Source organism: Nelumbo nucifera, chromosome 1 (assembly GCF_055504915.1).
Source record: "Nelumbo nucifera cultivar China Antique chromosome 1, China Antique-T2T, whole genome shotgun sequence".
Classification (NCBI taxonomy): domain Eukaryota; kingdom Viridiplantae; phylum Streptophyta; class Magnoliopsida; order Proteales; family Nelumbonaceae; genus Nelumbo; species Nelumbo nucifera.
The window spans coordinates 7474374-7500945 of NC_142649.1; the positions used below are offsets into that span (position 1 = coordinate 7474374).

At 33.2% G+C, this 26572-nt stretch overlaps 1 protein-coding gene across 1 annotated transcript; it reads left to right on the forward strand.

Moving 5' to 3' along the window:
• Positions 1 to 11199: 11199 nt before the first annotated feature.
• LOC104587026 (cytochrome P450 87A3-like) lies at positions 11200 to 17369 on the forward strand. The gene is made up of 8 exons (XM_088896635.1): positions 11200 to 11474; positions 11608 to 11923; positions 13089 to 13346; positions 13749 to 13838; positions 15210 to 15288; positions 16279 to 16385; positions 16494 to 16618; positions 17006 to 17369. Exons 1-8 carry the CDS (start codon positions 11383 to 11385, stop codon positions 17091 to 17093), a joined length of 1155 nt encoding a protein of 384 aa, XP_088752761.1. The 5' UTR covers positions 11200 to 11382; the 3' UTR covers positions 17094 to 17369.
• The last annotated feature ends 9203 nt before the right edge of the window (positions 17370 to 26572 follow it).

A 26572-nucleotide genomic window follows, 5' to 3' on the forward strand; every position in this document is an offset into this window, starting at 1 on the left:
GTAATTTGAACTATTACATTACCTTGTTCAGTTCCATCTCATTAAGTCCTATCTTAGGGTGTTAACTTCTATTCTTTTATTGAATCCTATATTTAAGATATTATTTTCATAAAATTGAAATAAAAAAAAATCTATCAATTAAATCTACATCTAATACTTTTAATGATATAAAAAACATGTTTTTTAAAATTACCCAAAATAAAACCGTTTTTCATCATGGTGGCAAGCAAGCAATTCGACCATCTAGAGTAAGTGGACTAATCCATGGTGTCATAATTAAATAAAAAATGAAAAAATATAAAAACACAAAAACATTATATGATAATAGATAATTTTGTCAGTAGCATTTAGACACCTATTTAATGTTTTACATTAATCATATTAAAGAAAAATAATTGTGATAAGTAATAATTGTTTTATTGATGTTGGAAATAAAACTTAAATTTTAAAACCAACCAAAAAATGAAATTGTTATCCTAGTAGTAGGTCAACAGTTCAACCTTTTGGGTCACATGTGTCAATCATTGATTTTTTAATTAAATAATAAAAATACACAAAATATGAAAAAGATAGAAATTTTGTAGAAAACATTTGGACACATCTCTAATATTTTATATTAATCATATAGACATCATAAATAAGAATTGTTTTTAACTTTTTTATTGATGATATAAATAAAGTAGAAAATTTAAAACTAACCTAAAAGTAAAATTGTTTTCTTGTTTGGTGGTAGATTAATTCAACATTTCAGGTCAAATGTGTCAGCTCATGAAGTTATAATGAAATAACAAAATTTTAAAAAAGATAGAAACACAGAATTATACAAAAAATATATAAATTATGTGGAAAACATTTGGGCATATCTTTATATTAATGAACCATAATAAGTGTGACAATAAGAATAATTTTTAGAAATATAAAAGATAGTAAACAATTTTGGAATAATTGTTGTTATCCTTTTTTTTTTTCTTTTTTTTTCTTTTATTATTGTTATTGTTGTTGTAGTTGTAGTTGTTTTTTATTATTAATTTTTCCTATTAATGGCACATGTGGGCCCATGCGGATTCTCATGTGCTTTGATGTGGTGATGTGGCGAGTTTATTTGAAATGTATAATATAATACGTGAAAACCATTGTTTATATGTGTGTGAAATAGGGGCTAAAAATAATGTCATTTACGCTAAAAAAACACTTGTTGGGAAAGTACTTTAAATACCCAATAAATGGTTTGGCAAATGAGTCACCAAACAACATTAAGTGGTTTTTCAAATAAATACTTAGAATAAACACTTGTTGCTCTTTGATTTAAACTTGATATTTTATAGGAAAAATTTTGTTTATATAAAAAAACAAATATTATATGTTGAGATCTTGTTGCTCTTATGATTAGTAAACTTACTATTTTACAGGCATTAAATTGTTTTGCAAGAAAAAGTTGATATTATATGTTTCATTCTTGTTCTCATAGGTTTTTAAGGTCTTCGCATGGGAGTGGTTTCATTTGCAATTATATGTAGCACTCAATATTTGATTATGTAATTGTATAGTCAATTGATATTTTATAACAATGATTTTGTTTAAAAATTGATGATGAAACAAGTTGCTAATGTAGACAGGTTTTTGAATGGACAGGTTGCTTCTCTTTATTTCTTTGTAGCTTTTCTTTTTATTATTTTTTTCCAGATAATCAGGTTGCCCTAGTGTCTATTTTGTTTGTTGTTAATCAGGTTGCTAATTTGAAAATCAGGTTTGCTAAGAATAGTCAGGAATTGAAAATTAGGATACTACTGTTAATGCTTAGTGCTTGGATCTTAGTAATAGGAATTTGGAAATCAGCCTGAGCAAATGAAATCATAAAGTTATGCGGTGAGCAAGTGATGATTAATAGTGCTTAGTTCTTAGTGGCTTTGTTTTAACGGGATATTACTAGCGGACCCGCTGACCTGGTTTCTGGCCAAAAATCATTGAATCATTCAATAATTCATTAATTCGAGCAGTTGAACCATCAAGTTATTGATTCATTCAATGTTTTTTGGACTTTTTTTTTTTTTTTAATTCGAAACCATCCAGGCAATTGATTCCGTTTTATCCTAATTTCAGTTCCTGGCAAAAAATCGTTGAATTGGTCAATAACCCATTGGCCCAAGCGGTTGAACCATTGACCCATTAAATGGTTTTTGGTTCTTTTTTATTTTTTTTTTTAATTTTTGTTATCAGAATGGGCCATCCATTCGAACCGAACTATCGAATTGTCGACCCGAAAACTAGTGGCTAGGACGGTTCCGTTTTCAGGTCGTATGAGTTACATGCTCGAATGAACATGTATCTGCTTAATGGGCTTTACACACAATATTTGCCTGTAAATTTTGTTGTTAGAACGGGTCGTCTGTTTTTTTTTTTAATTTTTTTTAATTGGAAACTATTTAGGCAACTAGTTCCATTTTACCCCAATCCTGGTCCTTGGCCAAAAACCGTTGAATCGGTCAACAACCTATTGACCCAAGTTGTCGAACCATCAACCTGTTGACCCATTCAATGTTTTTTGGTCTTTTTTTATTGTTTTAATTTTTGTTGTCAGAACAGGCCATCCGTTCAAACCGAACGATCAAACTGTCGACCTGAAAACCGGTGTCCAGAGCGGTTCCATTTTTGGGCCGTATGAGTTACACGCTCGAATGACATAACACGTATGATACTACTCACACACTCAATTTTTTGCCTGTAATTTTTGTTGTTAGAATATGTCGTCTGTTTGAACTAGACGATCGAATCGTCAACTCGAAAACTGGTGGCTAGAACGGTTCCGTAATTTTTTATTGTCAAAACGAGCCATCCATTCGAACCGAATGATCAAACCGTCAACCCAAAAACCGGTGGCCAGAACAGTTCTGTAATTTTTTGCTTGTAATTTTTGTTGTCAGAACGGGCCATTCATTCAAAATAGACGGTCGAACTGTCGGTTATCAGAACGTTATTAACAACATTTATCAATAATAATAAGTAATTATACTATTTAATTAAATTAATGATAGTTTTAATAAGATTATTTAGTTATGTTTAATATAACAGTAATTATTAAATTAATAATTTCCAAAATTAAATTAAATTAACAGTATTTATCAGTAATAGTCAGTAATTATAATATTTTATTAAATAATCAATAGCAATACTTTTAATAACATTTTAAATTATTTTTAATATAACAATAATTACTAAATTTATTAACAGTATTTATAATTTTAATTTAAAGTTAAATTAAAGTAAATATCTAATTATTAACAATATTTATAATAATAGTAATTGTTAATTATAATCATTAATTATATATTTATTAAGTTATTATAATAATCAGTAGTTATTAAATTATAGTAATTAAAATTAATTATTGTAATAATTATTCTCACGTGGGATCTACTCTCACGAGTAGATTCCATTTCCTGGATGCAGAGGGCATCCTTTTCGTATTCATACATACATATAAAATTCCTGGCGGAGATGGATTGTTTTAATGGCGGGGTTACATTCAAATGATATCATAACAGTCAAATTTTAAATATTTGTAACGATTGGGAACACCAAACATGGGCATATATTTTTCGCTTTTTACAACTTTTGAAAACAAACAACATGAACCCACTTTGCATTCAATTGAACCGATAGGGTTGATTTTGAACGGTACAAATATGTATTTGTACTCTTTCCAAACAGAGCCTTAATTAAATTTTCATTTGAGAGTTATCTTTTGAAGGTCTTCATCCTCCTTCGAAGTTGACAGAATTTTCCTTACGTCCTATTTGGGATTGTAACAAATGTTTCCTTAGAAACTCGGTGTTCTTTAACAGCTAGCCCCACATTTTCGACTGGAGACAAAAAAGGCTCTAAATTATTTTTCTTTTTTTTTTTTTTTTGTGATGAAGATCTGAAATTGAAGGTAGAGACTAGAGAGAGGGAATTTGAAGATAAGAATGGGATTGATAGAAAGAACGAGTGCATATTTTGAAAATTAAGGCTGTATTTGGAAACGAGGCAAATAAGTGTGAATGTAAATATGTAGAGTGTAAAGCCATTCATATAAATTGCAAATTTGGGTTATTTTGCACTGATAAATTTACCTTCTTACCAAACATGCTTTTAGTTGTAATGGATGCAAACACGAATTTCAATAAAATATATACCAATTTTTTTTTTATCGAAAGTCCACTTGAATGTAAATTTACTTCTTTTTTATTTATATACTTTTACATCTCAATATCAATGTAAATATGCATTAGAAAACATGTTTTTTGTCATTTGTCAATGCATAAATGCATTGTTGCCAAATACAATCAAAACTGAACTAGAGTGCAAATTTACCTTATACTTCATTTGCATCGTTTCCAAACGCAGCCTAAAAGAGAAATTAAGAGCACTTTTGTCCTTTAATTTTTTTTTACCTTAACTAAGCGCTTAGTCTACATTTGGAAATGATGTAAATAAGTGTGAATGCAAATATGTAGAGTGTAAAGCAGTCTATATAAATTGCAAAATTGGGTTAGTTTTGTGATGAGGGGTAATTTGGCCCAACCAATCAACACCCGGACACGTGGAAGCAACCTCCTGACTAGGTAACGACTCAGCATTCCTTGCCACCTCAACGAACCAAGTCAGCTCAGGTACCTCAGGCACCTTGACCAAGACTAAGATCAGAGCAATTTGTGATGGCCCGACCAACCAAGGTGACACGTAGCCAATTTCTAGAAGCTAGGCAGTTATCTTCGAGCTCTCTGGGACGGAATAGATTCCTATCTAGATCAAACGGACTCAATGAGCCTTACCAACTAACACGAAGCCCACCTCCTGGTACGGAATAGATTCCTAGTAGCATGGATCGGGGATCTTGGAGGTGTTTTGTAGGGCCTACGACAGCTCACCTATATAAGGGCATCAACTCCAATGTCTCAAGGTACACATAATTAATTACTCACTAACTTATTTACATTCAAGCTTTCAGCTCGCATACCAAAAGTACTGACTTAAGCATCGGAGCACCCATGCCGAGTAAGCTACCCCGGATTCTCTGAGTGTTACTTCCTTGCAGTTTGGACGTCGGTTTGCTCTGCTGATTGGTTGAACTACCCTCCAGCTAGGAGCTTCCAGATCATGCACTATCATTTTGCATTGACAAATTTATATTCTTACCAAACAAACTTTTAGTTGTAATGGATGCAAATACGAATTCCAATAAAACATATGCCTTTTTTTATCAAAAGACCATTTGAATGACTTCTTTTTTATTTATGTACTTTTACATTTTATTATCAATGTAAATATGTATTGGAAAATGTGTTTTTTGTCATTTGTCAATGTATAAATGTAATGTTGCCAAACACAGGCAAAAGTGAACCAGAGTGCAAATTTATCTTAAACTAGGATTTACACTCCATTTGCATCAACCACAACCTTAATTTTTTTAAGAAGGTAATATATATATATATATATATATATATATATATATATATATATATATATATATATATATTAAAATTGGTCCTACCATGTCAGCATCCTCTCCTTTAAGAGAAGCTATTTATCTATTTTCTCATTTTTTTGCATTTTTTTTTATTTTCTTTGATTTTTTTATTTTTTCTAATTCCATGTCATTTTTCAAACAACCAATAAGATGTACTTTCCCAATAACTTAAATAGTCTCTTCTCCTAAAATTTCTCCTAAACTACCTCCCCCAATATCCCCCACTTTCTCCAAAATTATCTCTAATTCCTATTTATCTTCTAAATTATCTCTAATTCCTTTTTATCTCAAAAATTATCTCTAATTTAGAAGAGAGTTTTTCTCCTAAATTATCTCAAATTCCTATTTATCCTCTCCCAACTTTTTATCTATATCTATCTAAAGAAAGTTTGGATTAAAAAATTTAAGAATTATTTAAATATTTTAATAAATTATATAATAAATTTAAAATATTTATTGAAAACACAAAATATAAATTTATATTTTTACAAAGATATATCACGAAATTATGTACTAACAATTTAAATTATGTTTTTTTCTAGATTATCAATTTAAATGTTTTTCAAATATTTAATAATATGTAATAGTTTTAAATATAAAATTCAAATAAAAAATTAAAATATTTTATAAATTATTTAAATATTTAAATAACTAAATATTTATCATAACTAGATTTTAAATAGTTAATAATAATTTAATATATTACAAAATTAATAAAGAAATTATGTAATAATAGTACAAATTATGATTTTATGGATAATTAAATTCAATAAATAGTAATAATTAAAAAATTAAATATTTTACATATTATTTAAGTGGCTAAATAACTAAATGCTTTAAATAACAAAATATTTGACATAACTAGATTTTAAATAGTTAAAATAAAGAAATTATGTAATAAATTTAAAAAATCTCTAAAAAGTGGAAAATTAATTATAACATAATATTGAAATTAATAATAATTTAAAATTTTTACACAATATTGTAAATAATTAATTTCAATTATATTAAGTAATAATTTGAGAATCCTAAAATTAATATTTATTGTATTTCAGTTATTATTTATTGTTTTTTGTGGTAAAAGTATTTTCAATAATTATGTATAAATTATTGTTTATGTTATTTAACAAAAACTTTCAATAACTATTGTAGATTAAATTACTATTATTGAAATTTTTAAATTTAATTTAGTGTACTTTTTGTATTTATTGTATTTTTGTTATAATTTATTGATTAATATTTATTAGAGATTAAACTATTATTTGAAATTATACTATTTATTGACTAAGTCAATACATTTTTAGTACTTATTGTATTTTTGTAATTTCTATAATCATTGTATTTTTTATTATCAATATATTTTCAATAATTATGTGTTTTCGCTATAAATTTTCAATACTTATTGGAGGTTAAACTATTGTTATTTATTAGAGATGAGACTATTAATTTAGATGAAATTATGAGTGTTCATGAGTTGGTTCGATTCGGTTATAGGCTATTTGTCCAACCAAATTGACTTGGTCAGGTTAGGGAGTTGGTCAACTGAAACCGACTAACCTTTTGTGAAAACTGACCCACTCAAGTTGTATCAGTTTGGGTCAATTTTTTGGTTTGGTTAGTCGGTTCAAAAGATTTAAACTTAAAAATTAAATTAAATTTTAAAAATTACAATGCAATTATTAAAAAATAAATTTAAAAATTAGATTTATGATATAAACATTTTAGACTAAGAAATATGAGGAATTTTTCACTTTTCCATATTAAAATTATATTTAAAATATAAAATACTAATATATATATATATATATATATATATATATATATATATATCCATGGTTAGGTCGTTCGACTTCGGTTGGTTTACAAATGGCCAAAGTGAAACTGATCCAACTTGGTCGAATTAGGAATTTTTTGAACCAAAGCCAACCTAAAATACTAGAAAACCGGCTAACTCAGGTTGAGTTAGTCGGGTTGGTCGATTTCATAAGTTTGATGAATAATCCTAACTGAAATTAATTATTGTTATTATTGTATTATAATTTTTTTTAAAAGTAGTTTACAAAATATGAATAATTATTAATTATTGAAAAAATTGAAAATATAAAACAATTGTATACTCTTATGTGTTTCTATTAGTGGCATTTACTATAACACACTTTTAGGGATGACAATTTTCCCCATCTCCGACGGGGACATGACTTTCCCGACCCGATGGGGCGAGGGATGGGGTTTGTCTAGGCAGGGTAGGGGTGGGGACAGGGATTAATAGGAATCCCCGATCGGGGTTGGGGATAGGGATTGAGATCCCCACCTTGCCTCGACCCTAATTATATATATATTAATGTTATTTATATTAAATATACTATTATATTATTTATACTATATATATATATATATATATATATATATATATATATATGAAAACATATTTAAAACATTATTTATAATTTATAATTTATTTTTATTTTAAATAAACTTATTTAAAAAACTATTATATGAAATCATTTTGGGGATTCAGGTCCCCACGGAGAACCCATCCTCGTTGGGGATCAAGGATGGGGGTTAATTTTAGAATCGGGGTTGGGGACGAAGAATATGATCCCCACTCCATTGCCATTCCTACACACCTTATAGTTTTACATATTTACTTAAACCAACATTATAGTTTTCATTTTACTAAAACATCTCATATATTTTATAACTTATTTACTTAATTAACTTTTTATTAAGGAGTGTTTGTTTGGGCATTAAGCCCATGATTTTTTATTTCAAAAATACCCTTAACACTTTTTTTTGTATAGAAAATAAAATTGACTAAATATAGTCAATAGAGTGGTTGTTCATGTCTTATTAAGGGAAAAAATGTACTTTTATTTTTATTTTCTTTTGATTAAATATATTTAAATGAACATTAGGGTCAACATTGTCATTTTTCACTGTCATCTAATGGAAGATTAATTAAATCCATTACAAATTATAAATAGTATTTTAATAAAATGCTAAATATATGATAAATTTTAGTAAATCCATGAAACTATAAAGAATATTTTAGTAAATGATCATTTTCTATTATTTAGCTTTCACTTAATAAATTCCATGCATCACACGGTCCTGACTAGTATAGAATGATCAATGGCGTGAATTTCCCACCAGCCGACCTTCGGGTGACAATATTTCAAGTCATTTGCCAAATATGGACCCAATAAAAGTCAAAGTCGTCGCACATGCTGGTGGTCTCATCCATCATAAATATTTGGCCAGTGGTTGTCAGAGAGAGGGCCAGCCCTTGTGCACATGGAATCGGCATGAATGATATCGATCAATTAGTAGTACAGAACTACAATTAACCCCCTTCCCCAAATTTTGGTGGTACAGCAGGATTTGAATACTCTCTCGTCTTTGTGAGAACGAACCAACTAACATACCAATTGAGCCACTCCTTTATTAGCGTATTGGTCAATTGCTAAATCTCTAATAAGAGTGTACCTTCCCTTCAAGTATGTAATTGAAGATTTGCCTTATTGTGGACTTAGCAATGGCTCCCATGCCTAATAGGTAATCCATAGATCCCTACACCCTATGGTAGAAACCGCATCAGTACATTCCAACTGTGTATTAGGAACATCTTGTGGGGAGATGTTTCCAGTACATGCTGAGATGTGCCTGTTGAATGCTGATGTGATCTCCCTATTATATGTGCCATTCCACCATTTGTTGGCAATGTAGAGGTCAAAAAAATAAAAAAAAAGATAACGATAACGTGAGATGCTAAGTTGACATCTTTGATATGATTGGTGATGAGAATAAGTGGTCAGCATTCCACCTTAGAAATCTAAATGAAATTGCAGCTCCCTAAACCACTTCCTATCTATGAATTTGGCATCAATCCATAGGTATGATTCATCAGACCTATATGGTGGGTAGACCTGTTCATGGGCCGGGCCGGGCCGGGCTTTCACTTGTCACTAATGAAAATATATTAGGCCCAAGCCCGAGCCCGGCCCAACCAAGCCCGAGCCCAGCCTTGGTAAAAAGCTCGAAGCCCGACCTAATTGAAAAAAAAAACAATTTTCCCTATTCAAATTAGAATTAAAAATTCAGATAGTATTTTTTTTCTATTTAAATGAACAATGGGCTTACAAGATGGTGTTTTTCCCTTTCTTTTATATTTTAAAACACAATTTTACATTCTTAAATCAAAAAATTTATTCAAATAGACATAATCACATAACTAATTTTAAGTTTAATATTAGGTCGGGCTGGGCTATTTTGACAAAACCCGAGCCCGACTCTATTTTATTGCGGGCTGGGCTTTTTGGCCCGAATATAAGCCCGCGGGCCTATAAGAATGTCCAAGCCCGTCCGGGGGCCGGGCCGGCCCATGAATAGGTCTAATGGTGGGAGTCAAATTTTTGAGGTGGATTGAATTATAAAAACCCCTTCTCTTAAACTCACCATAATTTTTCAAAATGTCAAGGAACCCCATGTGAATAAGTTGACATTAAATAGACTAACAGATGTTGCTAAGTTACTATTTTATCCTTTTTTCTTTGTTCTGTTGTAAATGTAAAATAAAGCAAAACTTCGATAAAAAAACAACAAAAGTATATCTCATGCTTCATACCTACTTGCATAGCACGACTGCCATTTTATCCTTTTTAATTTCAAATGCAACTAGAACCGAGATAAAAAAGATCTATGGTCAAAAAGAGGACACGTGGCTCTGTAAGATCCGATGTGCACTTTTATCATATGTCAGAACAAGGGTGTATTTAATAAAAATTAGGCTGGCATAAAAATATGCTTAATAAGGCTGACATGCCATTTAGGGGCAGTTGGTCATAAAAATTGCAATTATGTTGACATGGAGATCTTATGTCAATGAACACTAACGATGTTCTAACTGATAATGTGTTTTGGTCAAGAAGAGGACACGTGGCTCTATAAGATTAAATGTGCAATTGATTATAAAAATTGCATTTATGCTGACATGGACATCTTCCTAAATGAATACTAAGGGTGCTCTAACTCTAACGGATAGTGGGTTTTGGAAAACAAAAAGTCATGGACATAAGGTTCTGTGATGTTTCGAAAAGTTATGATGAGTTTAAGAGAAATGGTGAAAATGCATTTTGATGTTTGGATTGACCGAGGACAATACTATCAATTCGCTCCAAAGCCCGAATAAGACTAAGGCACCCGAGGTTTGAAGCCTGAGATGGCCGAGGACTAATGACCGAGGTGGTGAAGATCCGAAGTCCGTAATGTCTAGCATCCAAGGTAGCTGAGAACCAAGGGGTCAGTTTTGCAATAAGAAAGGAGGCCTTGGGTGAAGACCCGAGGCGGGGACTCCAACGGTCAAGTAGTGCCGAGGTATGGAATGGACGAGGTTTGAGGTGCAAGCACCCAGATGAGGTCAGTAGAGAGCAATAGATCTCAAAGGTTAGTGGGAGAGCTCAAGTATTCAATTTTTACATGGAGGGAGGTCGCCTCATATTTTTACTTGGAACTGCTTGGAGGTAGGTGAGCTTGGACGGTGGAGATTGAATCCTTACATGGGGAGCGTGACCATCCTAGGCCGCCAAGTGACCCTGAAAACTCTTTCCATATCATATCTTTACCGTAAGATAGATTTTTCCATAAATAGTATGCTATTTTATAAATGACCTGAAAACAAGTTGAATCGATGTTAAAGTTCACGTATTTTAAAGGTACCATCCCGTTGTTTGTAAGTGTATTCCCTGCATTCTTTAAGTTGTCGAGAGGAGTTTAATTTGGATAAAAGATGTGGTCAGTTGGAATACCGTTACATTACACATTGGATATATAGATGGAGAAACCCCAAATGCAATGGAAGACTCCCTCCAGGTTCCATGGGGCTGCCACTACTTGGGGAGAACCTTCAGTTTTTCACATCCTACAACTCCTTTGGTATTCCACCTTTCATTGAGAAACGAATGCAACGGTATTCCAATCTCTCTCTCTCTCTCTCTATATATATATGCGTGTGTTTGTTGATATATATGCATGAATGAAAGTTGCAGAGTCGTCGTCACTCATTTGATTTTCTGATAATGCATGATTCTTTTAATTTACAGATACGGGCCATTGTTCAAAACTAGTTTGCTGGGTCAGCGAGTTGTAATATCGACAGACCCAGAGTTCAACCATTACATCTTACAACAAGAGGGAAAATTGGTTGAATTATGGTATATGGATTCCTTCATGGAGCTTATTGGGCAACAAGTTTCATCAAACACTGTCCACAGGCACGTTAAGAGCATCGTTATGAATGACTTTGGTGTGGAAAGCCTTAAAGGGACGACGATCCTTGATGTAGAACAAATGGTGCGTCAAACACTACTCTCCTGGTCCAGAATGGAAACCATTGAAGTGAGAATGGCGACTCAGAATGTACGTACGCATTCTCTTTTCTCACATCTATCTCTATTTTAATATTAGATATAACTAGAGCCGTCGAACACGCCACACTCCCCTCTCTCTCTCTTTTTTTTTTTTTTTTTTTCTTTTCTTTTGAAACTGATGGTGTGCAGACCGCCATCCCCTATCAAAATCAATTAAATCGCTTCATTCCCTCTTTTATTTTATATTCTTTCCCTCTATTTTCTCTTCTCCTCTCTCCCAAGTCCCACCCCCCCTCAGCACTGGCACACAGCCAGAATCTCACCGCTGTCGAAAACAACTCTACAACCACCGCCGCTGCAACCCTTGCATCCCCATCTCCGACAGTCGAGGGAGGAGAAAAGAAGAGAGAGGGGATGCAAGGGTTGCTCCAACGGCGGTTATCCGCGCGTGCTGTGTGCCGGTGAGGGTGAAAGGGCGGTGGGAAGAGAATAGAGTGTTCATTGTATTTGATTAAATTTTGCAGTCCAAAGTCAAATGAATGTGACGTGTTTATTGAAAACTTTGGAAAGATCTCTCTCTTTCTCTCTATATATAATGTAAATTTCAGTTCATTAATTAATGCAATATTTCTATTTAATACAAGATTTTTAAAATCTATCTGCATAACAAACCGGTCAGAGGTCCGGTTTCCGGGTTGAATGGTAGATTGTTTGAACGGAATGATTGGCTTGTTCTGACAAAAAATAAAAAAAGATCAAAACAGTTGAACGATTCAACTGCCCAAGTCAGCCATTTATTAATCAAATCAATGTTTTTTTAACAAAATCTAGTTTTAATGAAAAATCAAACCGATCATCTAACTGATTTTCTGTTTTTCCAGTCTAACCGTCCAATCCAGTCCAATTTTGAAAACCATGATTTCATATGGCTTGAGAGCCCAATTGATCTAGAGGCGCTAGCTTCAACGTGATTACAATTCATTCATCTTGTGCATGTGCAGATGGCATTTGAGTTGGGTGCCAAGAAGTTGATTAGCTATGATTCAACCAAGTCCGCAGTCAAATATATATATATATATATATATATATATATATATATATATATATTGCTGCTGCTTATTTACAGAGAGTAGTAGTCTAATTATATTAATTAATGGCCGGTCGGCCGCAGTTGATCATTCATGGCTAGCTCCTCTTATATATTTCTTGTTCAGGCAAGGAAGAGTGTTATAAAAATGCTGAGGGATATGTTAAAAGAGAGACGAGCTTCATCGATATCTAAGAAGAGTAGTGATGATTTCCTTGATCATGTCATCCAAGAAATGGAGAAAGAAGGGACCTTCTTTACCGAGGAAGCTTCTGTTCAGCTCATATTTGCACTTATATTTGCCACCTTCGAGACCACTTCCATGGCACTCATTTTGGCTATTAAATTTCTTACCGACAACCCTGCAGTGCTCAATGAATTAACGGTTGGTGCATGCTCCTACTTTAATTTATTAACAACCTATATATCTGCCTTTCATTAGTTATGTATAAGGTTTTTAAAATCGAATCGAACAATGAACCCAACAAGGGTCTGGTTCCTAGGTTGCAGTCCGACCATTCAAACTGAACAGATGGCTCGTTCTGACAAAAAAGAAAAAAAAATAGTCAAAATCATTGGACAATTCAAACAGTTCAAACAGTTTGAACGGTTTGACTGCCTGGGCCAGTGATTTTCTGACCAAATCAACGGTTTTTAATAAAATATTCTGAGACAAAATGGAACCATCACCTGACCGTTTTTCAAAGTTTTCGGTCCGATCTGGTTTTAAAAACCATAGCTATATATGTATTTAATTTAAACAATATTTCTTGGTCTTCTTAATCAGGAGGAGCACGAGGCAATTCTGAGAAGAAGACGAAATATGGATTCTGCAATCACTTGGGAAAAATATAGGTCAATGACTTTCACATTAATGGTGAGGAAAAGCTTACTGCATCCATCTTTTCTTTTCTTTATATAGTTGTCCAGCTATTAAAGCGTCACCTACTTTGGGCATTGATAAATTGTCATCAATAATTGAATCGATCCAAATGTCTATCAATTATTACTTTATATAATTTAGTATGAGACAATGTGCAGTTTATTATTATATGTCTAATAATGTTAAAAGTAAATAAATCAATTAATTTGGTTGGTCCAATTGTCAAGGATGGGCCGAGGGCAATAAGGTAAATTTGCTATTTGTGGTCGAGGCCGAAGTATCAAACCTGAGAATAAAAAGCCACACGTCAGAGACTCTACGTGTTATTCTAGGGGTGGAGATTCTGACGGTCAAATTAATCAAGTGTATAAGAGGGGTTGGACAAAGTCTGAGGTGAGAGCTCAGACGAGGTCACTCAAGAACAAGAGAGCTAGAGAGTAATATGGCTTTACCAGGAGAGGGAGACCCCTATTTATACTTGACCTTACCTTAGGAGTGGTTAAAAGTGGTTGGCGATGGGCGGCCAGAATTGCATCCAGCCAGTGCCACATGGCGCCATCATCCTAGGCCTTGCCACATGTGCCCATATCAGTTGGATAGCTCATTCCTAACCAAAACATATTCTATAATATTATTAATTCTCTCCAAATTAAATTTTAAATTAAATCTAATACTCTATGAAAAGATATATAGATAGGTCTATAAAGAAATATAAACTATTTACATATACCAAAACAATCAATTCAAAGAAATGATTAAATAGCTAGCACTAATGTATATTGCTTATAAAAAATGGTTGGGTCCATCATTCCACTGGCTCATATAATAAATGCATAAAAATTGATAAATATGCACAACTAATAAAAAAAAAGAACATATCTTTTGGTTTGTAATCGGCTATGAATCTGGTCAGATCCAGCTACATCTGAATCCAATCTGATTGCATTTGTAATAAATTTATATAAATATAAAATATAGAATTTATTAAATATAAACTTTATGTCATTATATATGACTTCATGTTTTAGTTTAGGGTCAAATACTTTTTATGCATACTTCTCTTAATTTGTCATCAATTATTGGGAAAAAGACATGGTTATTTTGTGCCTAATGTTTGTTTAAGCCTAATTAATTTTTAATATTTTACTTATCAAAAAATTAATTTTCAAATTTGAGAAGAAATCTATTAATTACCAATTAGGGCCAAATAAATTGGTATATTTTTGTCAACATGAAAAGTTTTGGAATGTTATATGATTCCTTCATTATTAATTTCATCTAACAAAACCCATGCATTAATTAAACGGGTGTTAGCTAACTGCAGGTGTCATAATAAATTTATCCATCTATTTATTGAAATTACAGGTTATCCATGAAGTACTTAGGTTGGCGAATATCGTCACAGGGATATTCAGAAGAGCTCTTAAAGACATCCAAATAAATGGTACTCATGATTATTACAGTAGATCTTTCTTTTTCTTTTGTTAGAATATTGCAGTTAGGGGTGTTAATTGGATTGGATTTGTTTCAATCCGATTAGGTTCAATGTGAGTCTATTATAAATGGATCGGGTCCAATTTAATCCAATGAATGTTTTAGACCAATTTGGACTGGTCTAATTCAATGTGTAGACCATCCAATCTGTTCAAATTCATTTTGATTTAGATTGGTTTCAACCCAAATCCGGTCCACTGACACATATATTCTTATCTCATATCAATGGATCAGATATTGGCTTAATCCAACCCAATCCAATATAAATTTGTTACGAACGGACCAGGTCCAACCCAATCTAATAAATATTTTGGATCGGATTGGTCCAATCTAAGATGTCTTGTTGGTCTGTCCAATCTGTTCAAATTGATTTTAGACTAGATGGGGCCCAATCCAAAACCGGTCCATTGACACCCTTAATTGCAATAGCGTCTAAATTAACCAAGAAAATCAAACCATTCCCAAGTTTATTCAATTGACATTTAATTAATTAGGTCAGATCCAAAAATGAGTATGTGTGTAAGATACAAGAGATTCTTAAAGAACCAAGGTCCATTTGATTGCAGTTGGAATTGGAATCGAAATCCTTTATAATCTGAATCAGAATCGTTAATTTATTCCCATAGTCTTATTTGGTTCAGACAAGAATTGGAATAGACCAGAATTAAGACAGTTGAAATATGAATTCATTCTCAAGAAAGGGGGTACGGGGGAATGCCATTCCACCAGGAATGGGAATGAGGTTCTAATTCCATTCAACCAAACAATTGGAATAAGAATAACCCATTCCGATTCTAATTCCAGGCCCCTATTCTTATAAAAACAAATGGGACCCAAATACTTAATTTGATTGGTTATTGAATACATAATTACTATTTCCACTACCAAGTCATAGTTTTAGATTCAAATATTAATGTATTGGTAAATCCTTGGTATGTAGGTTATACTATTCCAGCAGGATGGACAATTATGGTTTGTCCTTTTACTCTGCATTTGAATCCAAGCAAGTATGGAGATCCCCTTGCCTTCAACCCATGGAGATGGAAGGTTTGTCTTTGTGATACATAGTAGATCGATATTGTTATAAAGTCAATGGCATCATCCTCAACTTGTTCTTCTTCCTCTATCCTCAAAATTTTAATTTCTCATACATAGGGCCTTGCACAAAACACTTCAAAGAATTTTATAGCTTTTGGGGGAGGCAAGAGATCGTGTGTCGGAGCAGAGTACAGTAAGGTGGTAATGGCAGTCTTTCTACATTCCCTGGTCACTAAACATAGGTATTTCTTCTTGCCTTAAACAAGAATACTGTCTCAAGCAATGTTTTAAAAATCCATTCGGAATCAGAACCATTCTAGTCATTGATTTTTGGGTCGATGGTTCAACCATCCAGTTTAAACAAATGGCCCATTCTGACAAAAAAATTTAAAAATTCATTAAAGTAAAAATGGCCAAAAACCATTGAACGGGTTAATGATTCAACTGTCCAAATCAACAGGTTATTCACTAATTCAATAATTTTTTACTAGGAATCAAGTTTAAAATAAAACAGAACCGATTACTTGAATAACTCGGAGCAAATGGTCCAACCGTCCTGATCAACAGCAGTTGGAAACACAAACCGCTCTTAATTACCTGAGTTACGCTATAAAATTTGGCTTTGTTAGGTGGAGGATAGTCGAGGGAGGAGAAATAGTCCGAACGCCTTCTTTGTCATTTCCAAATGGTTTCCATATTCGAGTCTTAGAAAAATAAATAAATAAATGAAAGCATCCTTTGGACACGCTCTTTCCTTGCGTACTCCGTAGTAACCCTAGCTGCCCAATAAGGATGAGCGAGGATGTGTTTTTCATTTGAGAGGATTGTTAATATTCTGTAATTAATGTGGTTTGAATCATAGAGCTTCTCGGTGGGGGTGAGAATATCTTGTTGAACAAGTATCATTGATGGAATAAGCAAGTTATGATGTTGTACTTCAATTATATTATTATGTATCTGTACTACTTGGTTGATGTTAGTTGGTTACTTGGGCCTCCCTGCCCTAACTTTAATCTAATATATATATATATATATATATATATTATTTCTCTCGTTTGTGCATTTCATCCTTCATTTCACCAAATGCTTTGTCCAATCAATTTTAGATTCAAAAAGGGGTTAATGAACCATTAACAACGACTGTCAATGATATTGTAAAACGGTGTATCAAATATGTTCTGGATTGTGGATTGGTACACATCACAATGTATTGACTATTGAGTGAAACGGTTCATAGTCAAAGGGTCGGCTTCAGTCAATTCCGAAAACCGTTTAAACAGCTTTTACAGCCTTCCATTGCATTGAAAATATCTCCTTACTATATACTTTATTTTATGGGTAGATATTTCCGATAAGGGCCTTGCGAAGCCGATGAATTCCTCACGTATAACATGTAGAAATGATGTATACAGTTGATTATGAATTAAAATTCAAACTAATAACATGTTAATCATGGAAAACACTAGTAAATAATCACGGAAATCACAAAAAATTCAAACCAGACATTGTACAAAGTATTGTTAATAGTTAAACCATACCTAGTTGATAGAAACGGATGGGGGCAGTGCAATGGTGCTTCATGTGTAAGGTTTAAAGTATTGGAAACGTAACCATACTTGGTTGAGAGAAGCGGATGGGGGTAGTGCAATGGTGCTTCATGTGTAAGGTTTATAGTATCAGAAACATAATGTGTATCGGAGAGATAATTTTAAATGACGTATCGAAATACACTTAAGATACGCATGGATATGGACAAAAAGTTAAGATGCACATGAATATACTAAGAAACTCATTTAAATCCTAAAAAAAATATGTTAATTACAATAAATATGAGTTTTATATCACTATAAATAAACTATTTAAACATAAATATCCACATTTTAATGATTTATATAAAGTGTGAAATAATGAGAGATAATTGGAAACTGTTGAAAAATGACGAAAGAATTAAAATGTTTGTGTATGCATACATACCATAGTATTTAAAGAATCAATATAATTTGTATTAATATTTACCATTTAAAAAAAATAGGACCAATTGGCCTATTGGACTGTTTGGACCATGACTAGATTAGGTTAAAAATTTGCCAAAATTGCCAATCCAACTAGTCAAAATCAAAAACTAGTGAATTAGTCCTAGTTTTAGAAAAAAACAACTGATTTTTTAAATTGTTTTAGCACATTAATGCAAACTTCTAAAGGCCATAACTTTTTGCTCATATGTCCTATTACAGTAACCTTTGTTTTTATTTTGGATAACTTTTCAATATAAGTGCCTTATAAAAAATTGAAATTAAAATAAAAAGTATATGTTAAAGAATACAATTATATAATTTGAATATATTAGAATCCAATATATAATTTATAATGTTGTATATAATATATATAATATTATGTCTTCACAATTTGACCTTGGTTGAACCTCTCCCTTTTCTGGGTTGATGTCCAACCCAGTTCTCTAATTAAACATTGATATTTATTATATATTTTAATGATTAATTTTATCTTTTATTGGTAGTCATCCTCTAACAAATGAATTTAATTAAGAATTAAAATACAAATTTATATGATAAACACTTGTAGCAAATTAGTGGCATGTCAAATTCATATTTGAATTTGAACATAGCCTTAAATACACTATTCAATTTGTCTTTAACAGCGTGTTATTAAATGTGATAATTAATTAAGAGTCATTAAATTTGAATTTGAAAAGTTACTAATATTAAGAGATGAGGGAAAATAAATTTGAATTAAGAGTCATTAAATTCGAATTTGAATTTCAAGTTGTATCGGTCGATACATGCAGCGTATCAGATTGTATTGGGATTGTATCGGCCGATACGGGCCCTATCGGACCAATACTAACGAAAATAAATAAAACATACAGATTTTGTATGTTCTGTGCAAGGTTTTTAAAACTGACCCAGACAACGAACCAGTTAGGGATCCGGTTCCCAAGTCGAATGGTCTGACTATTTGAACCAAATGGTCAACTTATTCTAACAAAAAAAATTAAAAAAAAAAACAATCAAAACCATTGAACAGTTCAAACGGTTCAACCACCTGTGTCAACAGTTTGTTGAACAAATCAATGGTTTTTGGCAAAAATCTGGTTTTGGTGAAAAGCAAAACCGGTCAGGTCAAGTGACCGGTTTCCGGTTGTCCAATCGGGTCTGGTTTTAAAAACCATAGTTCCATATATCGGATTTTCAACGAAACACAACTTATTGGCCGATACATTGCAAAATTTTAAACCTTGTTCATGTGCGAGATGCTCACTTGACCCACGGTTGAGAACGGTGAGAAAAATTGGATGAAGCTACTACAAAAGAGAAAAACAAGTTCCATACATTTGTTTGGATGAAGAGCAAGAGCCAAGAGAGAACTTCACCACTCCATTCCTGTTCAAGATCATCATAATCATAATGGAAGTTCGAACAACAATGTATATTGTGAACCGAGACCATCCATGACCAACCAAACAGATTTTTCTTCTTATGGATAGATCACTTGAGGTGTTTGGGGTTATATAATTGAAATATAGGCTTTTTGATCCAACTCCCCAAGACTTAGGAATGGCAATGGGATGGGACAAGACGGGATGGGTTTTTGCATACCACGTCCCCGACCCTGAATACATCTCACCTAATTTCTAACATTATTGGTCTTGGTCAAGTATAAAAATTAAGTACTAATATAACTTAGATTATTTATATTGATTGTTGTTAAGTTTTAATTCCTTAAACTGAATTGCTATTAAGTTTTAATTTTAACTAAAATGGATTTCATGCTGTTTTGATAAGACATCTAATCTTATATTAGATTTTGTTTCAATTTATTTGGTATTATTTTAATTCGGATATAAGAGACCCGAATGTTTGCATCCAAAATGGGTCATTGAGCAACCTATGAAGCGCGTATCCAGTAGGATTAGTGCAAAAAATGGACTGAACTTGTATGCGATATGGGTCGGTACTCAGCCTCTATTGACGTGCACTATTGGTTGAAAAACGGATCATATAAAACCCTGTAAGATCATCTCTTTCACCCACGAATATAAAATGGGTCTCTCAAAACCCAATGATGTGATTAGATCAGTAATTTGTCTGCAACCCATTTTGAACCAATCCCCAACTGGTTGCCCAAAAAAACATAAAAAGACACATAAAGCTCAAACAATTCAAGTTTCAACCACAATACCATCTTTTACCTTCAATTTTTTGAGAAAGTCGATGTTAGAAACAAGGTTCAAAATATCGATACAGCGTGATATACCGGTAGGGGTGTATCGGCCTATAATGAGGCCTATTTTTTCCTTTTTTGGTTTTTTTTTCCAATTTGATTCAGACCTTAAGGGCCATCTAACCCCCTAACTAGGGTCTGACATGAAACATCCACATATTGGAAGCCACCGACATAAAACGTATGACTGATTTGTATCAAAATTTTGAACCAGAACATTTTAGTTTACTTCTTAAGCAGCTAGTTTTTGAGCGAATGCAATCCAAAATCTGAATAATGATGTAATCCCTTGGTAGATGAATCTTTCCCCCAACAACTCTCATTAACCATCTTCATTCATCATCCTTGGTCTCGATTCAGGTAATCACTTGTCACAAGATAAGTTGTCTACAAAATGAACATGACTTTGAGTATAGGATTTCATTTAGTTATTTTCAAAACATCCACTACAAGAAATAGCTCATTCAGCAAATGGAGTAGAATTTCTCAATCTACGCCTTGTCTACAAAGAGCAACGATAGAAACACCAAGGGGCTGCTTGATACCTTTGGTTACTTTGGTTACTATCCATATGTCTGGTTCTCGCAAAACCGATCCAACACATAAGACCGGCACAATTAGAGGATTCGTTCCGCATTTGGGTATTTGTCGTAAATGGGCAGAAAGTGACCCGAATGAGTTCGTCTTCTTCGACCAGAATACTTGACTCTGGTTTTGAGCCAACTTTTAGTGAGCTAATATAATCTGCGACCACTTCTTACTACCACCCTACAGGAAACTGATCGGAAATTGGATGTGGACGCATTGTCGACTGCCACGCCGTAATGTCATTGGAATCTCATCAAGTCATAGGAATATTCGTTATTTTGGTGTTTTTAATATTATAATATTTTTTTCTGGATTTCAATGAAATACTGTTGTAATAATAGTAAAAAGAGCAGATGGAGCTTATCGGTGATCGCTATTCAAACCGAAGTTGTAGTGGTGTGAAGTTGTTGCAGGAGCTCGAAATTGGGAATTACAGGAAGATGGAGGGTTGAGTTGTGCCACTTGGTCACTCTCCTTAAAACTGTATTTGCCCCCTATGGTGCAGCCAGGTAATCGCAAACCGATTGTCAAAATAAAACAGCCCACAGGCCACTGGTAGGCGTGCACCCGCTTACTAAACCTCCGCGAACCATAGAAGATTGATGCTCAAATTTCTCAAAGAAAACAAGAATGTCGAAAATGGTGTTTGTAGACTGGACCGGCCAGTACTCTTCTTATTGAGTGTTCTCAGACCCAAATGGACACAGATGTGTCCTTTCAGATAGGAGACTCTTCAGAACAGTGAACCTGTTTGAAGAAACACAAGGAGGAAGACGAGACACAAAAAGAAAACATTTTAATTTGAAATTAAATTCAAAACTGAAAAACTTCATTTAAAAAAAAATGTATAATTCAGTTAAAACAAAATGATTTAATGCATCGCGCGTACACGCACACGCACCTATACCCTCGCCCTGACCCAGCATGTAGATGTGAAAAGCACCCCGACCCCCCCCCCCCCCCCCCCCCCCCCCCCCCTCTCATGCATGAATATCTATAGTGCTCTCCTCCTATGGATCCATACCCATAAGAGCAAAGCTACAAATATACTCAACTTCACTCCTTTCCCAAGCAATGTGGGACAATGATTCTTCCCATGCACTCAAGGGTGGGAAGAGGAAAAGACAAAAAACAAGAGAGGGAAGAGAGAGATTCTTGTAAATTTGAATCTCCCTCCAACAATCCCTCACAATATTCAAAGTTACAAAAAGATCGAATAGTTTGAGCATTGCAGTGAGAAAAGTAGTCATGGTGATGTCTTTTGGATTTCAATCAACACTTAGGTATGACATGCTATGTTATAGAGGACGGGTGGAGTCAAAATCCTTAAACTTGTCCTCCTTATTGTAACTAGCTAACCGGCCAACCAGCTGTTCTTTAGTGGTTTTTTTGTTTTAGAACATTTCGGCCTTGCTCCCTTCTTGGAATTATGAGTGTTTTAGAGAGTCAACCCTAAATCTCTCTTAGAAGTGGCCACACTTCACACTTACTTATATCAGTTATTAGTGTGCACTGCTCACACTATTCCTCACTAATTAAGAGCCTCATGCTCAACCTCCTCAATCTGTAGTGATAACTATCTTACCTTGGCATCTGAAATAGGACACAAATTGATAGTGCTTTCCCAAGTCATCTAGCGACTCGTTTTTACCCATTCAACTTAATTCTAGGGATTTCCTTTCACATAGATTAGGTGTCCATCACTAATGACTTTGGAACATCCTTCAGCCCCATTCCTATCAATGCCTCAAAAACCACTTTAGAAGTTTATGGTTTGGTTAACGAATCTGCAAGGTTCTTTTCAGACCTTACAAAATCCAGAGCGATTGTATTTTTGTTAAGGTACTGTCTTACCAGGTTATGCCTTAAGAGGATGTGCCTTCTTTTACCATTGTATGTCTGGTTCTTGGCTCTAGCTATTGCTGCTTGGCTATCACAAGGGAGAAATATTGATGGAACCGACGGCGGCTAAAGTGGTATATTTGACAGCAAGTTCCCTAGCCATTCTACCTCAGACCCTACAAATTCTAGTGCAATGAACTCGGCCTCCTTTGTTGAACTTGTATTGCATGATTGCTTTACCAATTTCCACGACACTGCTCCTCCACCTAGACTAAACATACATCCACTAGTGGAAGTACTACCCTTTGAATCTGAAATCCAATTCGCATTAGTAGAGGAAAACTTGAGTAATGTAAACTAAAGTTTATGGTTCCTTTTAAATATTTTATTAATCTTACTAAATTTTTCCAATGTTCATTTATGAGATTAGGAGTATGGTGACTTAATTTTCCCATAATTATAGCTATATCTGGTCTTGTACAATTCATTAAATAAAATTAAGATCTAATTATACTTGCATACTCCTTTTGTGAAATAGGTTCCCCTACATGTTTCCTTAAGTGAATATTATGGTCAATAGGTGTTTTAACTGGTTTACAATCATAGTGTATAAATTTCCTAAGGATACTTTCTACATAATGTGATTGGGAGAAAATAAATTTCCTAAGGATACTTTCTACATAATGGATTTTAATCCCCAAGATTATATCAACCTCACCCAAGTCCTTGGTATCAAATTTGGACAATACAAATTGTTTTGTTTCTTCTAAATCAATTCCCATTATTAGCATATCATCAACATATAGACAGATAATGACTCCTATATTATTTTCAAATTAGCTATAGATACATCTATAAGAATCATTTCTGCTATATCCATTAGTTACTAATACATTATCAAAGTTTTCATGCCATTGTTTGGGAATTTGTTTTAAGCCATAAAGAGACTTAATTAACTTACATACTTTATTTTCTTGTCTTGACATTGTGAAGCATTCAGGTTGCTTAATGTAAAATTCTTCCTCTAATTCATCTTTTAAAAAAGTTGTTTTCACATCCATTTGATGAACTGCCAACTTATAAATTGATGATATTGCAAACAAAACTCTAATTGTTGTTATTCTTGCAATTGGGAGTAGGTGTCAAAGAAGTCTATATCATTCTTTCGTCTGAACCCATTACCAATTAATTCGGCCTTGAATTTATCTATTGTACCATCCACTTACAATCTAGTGTCTTATTTTTAGATGAGAGATCTATAAGTTCCCAAGTGTGATTAGTGACTACAGACTATTTCACTTTTTATGATTTCCTTCCAAAGTAATGCATCAGATGAAGTTACAACTTTCTGATAGATTATTGGGTTATTGTCCATCAGAAATGTGAACATTGTGTCACCCAAGTTTGTTTTTCTTCTTTATCTTTTACTTCTCCTTAAGTTTGGTTCTTGCTTAAGTGAAGTATTGTCTCCTTGAGCACTCGTTCTTGGTTTTTAATTTGGTGTTGGAAAGGTTCCCTATTTATTGTTTCTTTTCTCCAAGGAAAGATGTGCTCAAAGAACTTTGCATCTCGGAATTCTATTATTGTGTTGTTTTCAACAATATTATCAATTGTTTTAATTACAAGAAACCGATAAGCTGCACTGTTTTGTGCATACCCAATGAACACATAGTCATACGTATTCAGTCCTAATTTTTTTCTTTTAGGTTTGGGTATTCCAACCTTTTCTAGGCAGTCCCAAACTTTTAGGTAGTTTAGACTAGGTTTTTTGTTATGCCAAAGTTCAAAGGGAATCTATCCTTTTTTCTTAGGTGGTATTCTATTATATAAGTGACAAGCCGTTAGCATTCCATTCATCATTTTTTTAGGTAGTTTAGGATTGCTTACCCCCACAAATTCAAAGGTGCACTTAAGCTAATTAGCATTCCATTCATCATTTTTTTAGTGTTCTGTTAAGTATTTCTACAACTCCATTAGATTTAGGTTGATAGGGAGTTGTGGTTTTATGTATGATTCCATTTTCTTCAAAGAATTTGCTAATGGTTTGCCCATCATAATCAGTTCCTCTATCTATTCTAAGTCTTTTTATTTTCTTTCCTAACTGATTTTCTACGTCAGTTTTGTAGTTTATGAAAACTTAATGACATTTAAGGTCTCTTAGATCATTGTGTATAAGTTGTAATAGTTCAGTTTCTCTTTGTACACTTTTATGAGGTTTCTTAGTAAATTTTGCTTCTACACATATTTGACATTTTTCATTTGTAAAATTAATAGGAACATTCAAAACCCCTAAAGAAGCACTACAATGTCCAAATATCAAAAGATTAAACAATATAAGCAGAAGAAGAAACAGTTTTATTCATAACAATATCAGAAATATTTAGTATAGGCAATCCTCCAATATGAGTTTCGGTCCCACTCTGTTGAGGAGTGCTCCCGATACCAAATTTCATCGGATCTCTGGCACATGCAACACATCATTCAGCATTAGGATTTTTCTTAAAGTCAGTTTCAAGAGCACCTTTCCTTTGCCGATGACCTTCGAAGTTTGTGAATTTCCCATGAAGACTTTCTCTCCTTCAAACTGAGTTGTATACTCATAGAAGGAATTGCAATCCCCACATATGTGCTTAATAGCACCAGTGTCTAGTATTCACTCCTTCGGCTTATCAACTAAGTTTACCTCAATTACCATTATTGTGATAACACCCTCAATCAAATTGACTTTCGATTTCCTAGAGTTCTTTCGGCACCGACAGTCCTTCTTGTAATGTCCGGGTTTGCCACATACATAGCAGTTTCCTTTATTTTGTTGCTTTTTGATTTTTTGATCATTTTTCACGTTCAAGTTCTTTTTGGATTTTGCAGTCTTTTCCTCTACCAGGTTGGTTTTGGAAAACTGGTCATCATCTTTCTTTCTGTTCTTTTTTTTTTCGATCTTAATTCGAACTACTACTTGGTCCAAAGTAGTATCCATCCTCTTATCCTTCATATTGGTCTTGAAATCATTTCATATATGTGGTAGTTTTTTCTATAAGAGAACCGACAATGAATTTGGAACTCATCTATTTAGGCAGACAGGTCCATGTCTTCTTTCATGGTGAAGTGCCAGAAGTTGGCAATGACATATTTCTTGTTTCCAGCATTTTCTAGAGCATACTTAGTGTCCAATGCATTCCAAATTTCATAGGCATAATTGTAAGAAGAATAAACATTGTACAGTTCATTGGACAAGTAGTTTAGGATATGGTTGGTGCAGAGGTGGTTGGCTATGGTCCAATGTTCTACATCAACAAAACAGGTTGGTTCTCCAACGCTTGTAGTTGGTTCCATTGAAGGGTTTAATCTTAAAGAAATCGAGAACTGTTGATAGTATCCGGTTCTTCATGAAGAGATTAGTAGAGATAGGTTCCATAAATATAGTTTTAGGAATGTTGTAATAATAGTAAAGAGAGAAGATGGAACTTATCGATAATCACTTTCCAATCCGAACTTGCAATGGTGTGAAGTTGTTGCAAGAACTC

Bases quoted from the DNA above. Each gene is read 5' to 3' on its own strand.
- LOC104587026 (XM_088896635.1), top strand. From the start codon at position 11,383: ATGGGGCTGCCACTACTTGGGGAGAACCTTCAGTTTTTCACATCCTAC. The intron at 11,475-11,607 runs GTATTCCAATCT...TTTAATTTACAG, and splicing joins ATTGAGAAACGAATGCAACG to ATACGGGCCATTGTTCAAAA. The intron at 16,386-16,493 runs GTTTGTCTTTGT...TCTCATACATAG, and splicing joins TCAACCCATGGAGATGGAAG to GGCCTTGCACAAAACACTTC.